The sequence below is a fragment of the Prionailurus bengalensis genome, chromosome A2, assembly GCF_016509475.1.
Source record: "Prionailurus bengalensis isolate Pbe53 chromosome A2, Fcat_Pben_1.1_paternal_pri, whole genome shotgun sequence".
NCBI lineage: Eukaryota > Metazoa > Chordata > Mammalia > Carnivora > Felidae > Prionailurus > Prionailurus bengalensis.
The window spans coordinates 16,405,805-16,411,804 of NC_057348.1; the positions used below are offsets into that span (position 1 = coordinate 16,405,805).

At 61.7% G+C, this 6,000-nt stretch overlaps 1 protein-coding gene across 1 annotated transcript; it reads right to left on the reverse strand.

Moving 5' to 3' along the window:
* Positions 1 to 72: 72 nt before the first annotated feature.
* PRSS50 (serine protease 50) lies at positions 73 to 5,333 on the reverse strand. The gene is made up of 6 exons (XM_043587240.1): positions 5,077 to 5,333; positions 4,806 to 4,997; positions 3,385 to 3,547; positions 2,059 to 2,342; positions 789 to 955; positions 73 to 431 (listed from the first exon to the last, which is right to left on the reverse strand). The coding sequence occupies exons 1-6, from the start codon at positions 5,183 to 5,185 to the stop codon at positions 201 to 203; spliced, it is 1,146 nt and encodes a 381-aa protein (XP_043443175.1). The 5' UTR covers positions 5,186 to 5,333; the 3' UTR covers positions 73 to 200.
* Between the last annotated feature and the right edge of the window lie 667 nt (positions 5,334 to 6,000).

A 6,000-nucleotide genomic window follows, 5' to 3' on the forward strand; every position in this document is an offset into this window, starting at 1 on the left:
CTGGAGTCCCCCCATCAAACCCCCGTCTGGCTTGCTCACCTCCCACTCGAGCGCACCCAGGAAGGAGGAGGCTTGTGGAAGAAAAGTGTTTAATTGAGCACCTCATCTCTGCCCCACTTTGCGGGGCTGGGAGAGCTACACCTGCAGCATTCCGGGCTCAGAGAGGGAGGACGGCACCCCCCGGGGACGGCACGAGGGTGTCAGAGGGCAACGAGGAGGCTGAGGGGCAGCGCTAGCACCAGGAGCAGGGCCCTGGACGGGGCTGGCAGGGCCTGCCCATTGACGCGTGCCCAGATCCAGTGACGGTAGGAGGTGACCTGTAGGTAGATGGGCGGGGCCTTGCTCTTTTCGCAACCCGGGCCCCAGCTCACCAGTCCCACCAGGTACCACGTGGTGTCCACAGGACAGACCAGGGGCTCACCGCTTATCTCCTGTGGGGAGGGGTGGCGGAACAAAAAGGGTCAGGGGAGCCGGGTGTGGCTGGAGGGAGACCTGCCCCAGCTCAAGGACAAGCAGGGACCTCGCAGCACATCTCTCCCACAGCCCCCCACCACCCTGCCCGGGGGGTGCCCTCGAGATCCAGACTCAGGAGACGCTCCCTCAGAGGGCTTCATCTCCCCTCTCTCATGCCAGGTCCCGACCCCCGTCTTCCTACTGCCCCCCCCTTCTCTCTCACCCCTCCCTCCGTGCTCCTGTCCCTTCCCCTTCCAGCCCCGCTGCCCTGCACCCCAGCACCCCTCCTGGCCATGCACCCTTGGAGGTGAGGGAGCACGAAGAGGAGCACTCACATAGCAGAAGTGTTCCCTGTCGGAGTCCTCGGCACAAACCATCTGGGAGTCCACGATCTGGACCATAGAGGGGACTTTGGAAAACTTGTGGTAGAACTGGTTGCATTTTTTGTTGCTCAGGATGGTGACCTCCTTCTCCTGAATGGTCCGGAACTGGGGCCACATGCCTGTGGGGCAGGCACCCCCCCCAGCTCAGGCTTGGTGCTCTCACGGCTGCAAGCCTGGCGGCCCTCCTCCCTGCTCCTGGCCACTCTTCCAACCTCTCAAACGGCCCCCCGTGGACAGCTTGGAACAGGCTGCCCTCAGTCTGGCCTTGCTGGGTCTGCTCTCACCCCTGCAGAGTCCAGTCCACGGGGTCCGTTCCTGCCTCAGCGGCTTGGCTTCTGACCCTTCTGCTCCCAAGGGCCGGTCCAACTCTCCGCTTTGCTCAAGCCCTCCCCAAAGGCCTCTTCTGCCCTCACTAGCCCAGACCCCCCTCTGTGGGCCCCAGGCACTGTGTGCTTCTCTCTCGACTCCTCCTCCTCCCCCTCCTCCCTCTCACCAGTGTGTCTTTGTCTCTAGCCAGGAGCCCCTGGGGGACAGACTTCCAACCATCCCCAGCCGTTCCCCAGACAGGCCACGGCAGGAAAGACAAACAGCCACCCCCACCCCCAGGGTGGAGCTGCTCTTTTTAGGCAAGTTGGCTCGGTGAAGCCACAGGCAAGAGCACCTCTCTTGTGAAAAAGAGGAGCTCCCTAAATGGACTGGGCACTCGTCAGACTCCTAAAGAAATGCCCCCTGGGGGGGCCTGGGATGACAGGCTGCTCTTTGGGCCTTGCTCCATCCCTTGGGGGGACAAAGGGATTGAGGCCCACTGGGGGCAGGAGGCAGCCACACGTGGATTCTGAGTGACTCCCAGCCTTTGGGTGCGGACTGCCCTTAACCAACCATGTGAGGCGTCGGGGGATCTTTTTACAGAACCTCATTCATGGCACTTCAAGATGTCCTGCTTTAAGTCCTGATGTCCTACGACTGCGTGCAGTCAGCAAGATATTACTCTCCACTCCCTCTGCCTTCAAGGAAGTCCTGTTTACATGCCCCGGCCTGGGGCAGGGGGTTCATGGGCACTCTGGGGCCTCTAAGGTCTGAACGGTCACGGCGCACTCACTGCCGAGACCCCCAAGGGGAAGGAGATGAGAGCCGGACAAGAAGATGTCTCAGACCCGGGCCTGCACCTGGGTCCTCTCCCACACGCTCCCCACCCACCCAGTCTGGGGAGGCTCTGACTCACCATCAACCCTGGGGAGTCCCCAGCCTGTCACAGTGCAGACAGAGTGATCCTTCACCTGGAAGTCCAAGTTAGGCAGGCAGATGGGCCAGACGTACGCGTTGTACTTGAGTGCCCATGCAAGCTTGACAAGGGCAATGTTGTTGGCCTGGCCCACCCAGGACCAGTACCGATGAGACTGGTACCTCTCGTTCACGATGACCTGGAGTGCCGGGACGTCGGCGGTAGTCTGAGATATCTGGTCAATCCTTGGGCTCCCCGCCCGCACTGAATAGATAAAATCATTCCTGGGAGAACCATGAGGGGGGTCTGTCATCAACTCCAGGCACCCCACCCCCGCCCCCACCCCCCTGTTGTACTCTGAGCAAACCCAGGCAGGCCACCCACCTGCTTCAAGCCCCCCGGGCCTTTCTCTCATGACAGATGTGGACAGGGCCCTGCGCACAGACCGTGTGGTCCAGCTTTCACAACAACCCTTGACTTTGTGGAGAGGAAAACCGAGGCTCAGAGGAGCCCAGCAAACAGCTCAAGGCTACACAGCTAGGAAGTGGCAGAGCTGGGATGTGGACCATTTTTCTCTGGTTCCAAACTCTGGACTCTCTGTCTGGCAGCCCGTGCTGGGCCCTGGAAGTGACAGGGGCCCAATACACTCAATCAAGACAAGCATCCGTGGCCTCGCCCTCCAGCCTCCTTTCCCGGCATGCCCCTGAAGTCTCCACCTCGGCCTTCAGGCGTGGAGCACGCTTTTCCGTGGTCAGCCCTCGAAGCCAGCACGGATGTTGCATCTGGGCTGCTGCCCTGGCCCCCTGGAACATGTGCAGCCCCCTCTCTTGTCCCCACACTGCCCAGACTCCCCTGTCTTCTCATCTGTGTTTCCTGGCACCCCAAGAGGAGTGATGTGTCCCCTCCCTGCCCCCAGCACCCAGGCCGGGGCCTGGCTCCAGAGGAACGTCAAAGGCTTTGAGTCGAACAGAGGAAGGAATGGGTAAGTAAAGCAAAGGGTGTGAAACAAAAGAATTGGGAGCTCCTTTCTGTGGACAGGAGGAAGGAGGCCTGCTCTACGGCTTCCAAGCCCCCCCCGCCCCGTCCTATCTGTGGCATGACGGCTCAGGACAGGGGAGCCAGGTGAGGGGAGCAAGCACCCGGCTTGAATCCAGAAGGAATCTGCAGGACTCAGCCTCCACCTGCTAAGAGCTGAAGTGGGACTGAGGCTGGGCCCGTGGGGTTCTGCAGAGGCCACAGTTGCTGCCGAGGGACAAGCTGCCAGGAATGACTGGGCCCCAGTGGCTCCAGACGCCTTTCTACCCACCAACCTAGGTCCCGACTCACCGGATCAGGCAGTGGGCCACGGTCAGCACCCACTGGGAGGCAATGAGGGTGCCTGCACAGATATGTGTGCCATTGGCCCGCACACTGACCATCCACGGCCACCGTCGAGCCATGGCCTCTGGGTCCCTGAGGGTGGGGTCTTCCTCGAAGGAGGAGCCGCAGGCTGAGGAGGAAGGTGAGAGTTTGATGCAGGATGGGACCTTCCAGCCCCATCGCAAGTCGCCTTCCCACCCCTCCCCTCAGCCCGATTTCCCGCCTCTCGGGCTGCTGGCCCACGCTCATGCGGTGATTCTCTTTCCCCACTGGTCACCCTGTTATGATGCTGTCCACGTGAGGACTGAGGTCTGCAGTCTCCAAAGGGCCTCCGTGCTCCCCAAGTAATCCCTCTCTCTGGTCCCAGGCCCCAGGGCATTCCCAGCCACCAGCCTGGTGCAGCACTGGCCCCTTTGTCCTGGCCGAGAAGCCCCTGAGCTCTGGCCAGAACCTCCAGAAACTCATCCATGTTTCCATCTGGCTCCCCCTACTTTGGCCAAAGCAGACCCCTCTCCCTCCTCTGGGAACCCCTCCTGTGATTCAGTGAGGAAAACAAACCAGACGACCCAAGAGAAAAAGGAGCCACGTGCACGAACAGACACATCCCGAGGAGGGAACCCCAGCAGCCAGCCAACACAGAAGCTGTTCAGCCCTGTGAGTCCTCAGGGAAACGCAGACTTGCATCACAGTGAGGTTCCCCTCCACCCCACCTGCCAGGCCAACTCCAGGGTCCCTGACACCATGTATTGGTGAGGATTACCGCCCCCCACCGCTCACCCCCCACTGGAGCGAGTGTCAGCGCGTGCAGCCACTTTGGAAAAAGTTTTCAAACTGAAGATGCACATCTCCGACCTCACAGCAGCCCCCCTCCAGGGTTTTTCCAGGGAGATTCGTGGATTGTGAGATGAGGGTGCATGGGCCAGGACCAGCGTTTGCCAAGGCTAACATAGGAGAGGGGAGGTCTGCACGCACTGGGTCCTGTGTGAGAGCCTTTCTGTGGCAGCTAAACTGTGCGCGTGGAGTTCCAGGATAAAGAGTGATTCCGCGGGTCTCTGTTCAACATGCTGGAGAGCCACTGCTGCAAGGCTCCCACCCCAAGGCTCCCTGAAACCTATCCTGGAGATCCCCTAAGTCCTTGGCTGGAAGCCTGGGTCAGTTCAGGGACGTAGGGACATGCAGCCCGCCGCAGGCTCCGCCAACTTTCCTGGCCTCCTACCTCACCAGGATGGGGTCCTGGCCCACGGTAGATGCTCAATGAACCCTTGGAAAAGGAACGTCTCTTCCCACTCCTCCCTGCCCCTTCCTCCTCCGCGCCCTCCATCCCCAGGGGTCAGAGGTCCTCAAGACTGCCCCGCACCCTCCTCCCCCGGGGAGTCCATGGTACTCACTGGGAAATAAGCTGATGCCTTCTTTAGAAACAGGGCTGGTCTGGAGGGTCAAGGGCGGCGACAGGACGGTGGGGGCCTGGCGGGGAAGGCGAGGCCCGCCTGAGGGGCAGGTGGCAGTGGGTACACAGGGGACGCCAGGGTCGGCCAGAGCAGGCTTGGAGGGTGTCCGGGGAGTCTGGTCCGCCAGGCGGCCTGCGGAAGGACGCAGAGGGGTCAGACGAGGCCGGGTGAGGGCCCGGGGGAGGGGGACGGGGAGCGGGACGGGGCTTACCAGAGGGCCTCAGCAGCAGCAGCACCAGCAGCAGCAGCAGCACAACGGCAGAGGCCCTGCGGCCCTGGGGGCCCTGCCTGCGGGCCCGCGTCCTGCACTGACGCTCCATCGGGAGTAGCCGCTTCTGCGCCACGGTGCTCGTCTCGCGACGGCGCCCCCAGTCGGCCTCCCGCGCAGGCGTCTGCTGCGTGGGGAATGCGGGCGCCCCCCAGTGGCCACCCTCGGTGGCGCTCCCCGTGTCCGCCCGGCCCGCGGGTGCCCCCTACTGATTGGCCTCCCTTCCACCCGCACTGTGTCAGGGCCCCAGGGCGCGAGCTGCTGCTGGCGCCGCGGGGCCACGCGCTTTCTGGAGTCCCTCGGGCTACCCGCAGTCAGTTCCTGCACCTCCTCCCTCCTGCAGCCCACTTGCCCTGCTGGGGCCTGCTTCCACCCTTCCCCTGGTGACATGAGACCCGGCCCCTGGGGCTGGCCTCCAGGGTCTTCAAGTGGCCCGCCTGCCCCTTAGCCTGCTGACTACTGTAGGGCTTTGCCCCCGGGGCACTGCAATTGATCAGATGGAAAGGTTTTCAGGAATGATTTTTTGAAGATTAAAATTTTAAGCAGCAACCCCCCCCCCCCCCCCCCCCCGACCATTCAGCAAATGCTCTTCTCTTATAGATCCATCCGCTTCGGAAAGACGCACAGGAGGTAGGTGAGGTTTCTCCTCAGAGAAAGAGTGATGGTAACCAGCAGAGCCTCTGGGAGCAGAAGGCCACTTGAAGGTGGGTTGGAATTTGGGGAACATTTTGATGGCTCCGTGACACAGACAGATAACACAATTAAAAAGTGTCGTGATGAAATCCTATGGGGGGCTTAAAACTGTTGGGAAATTCTAGGTGACAGTGAAAGCAAGTCAGGACATTCTAACTTTTGCCAGGACCCGCT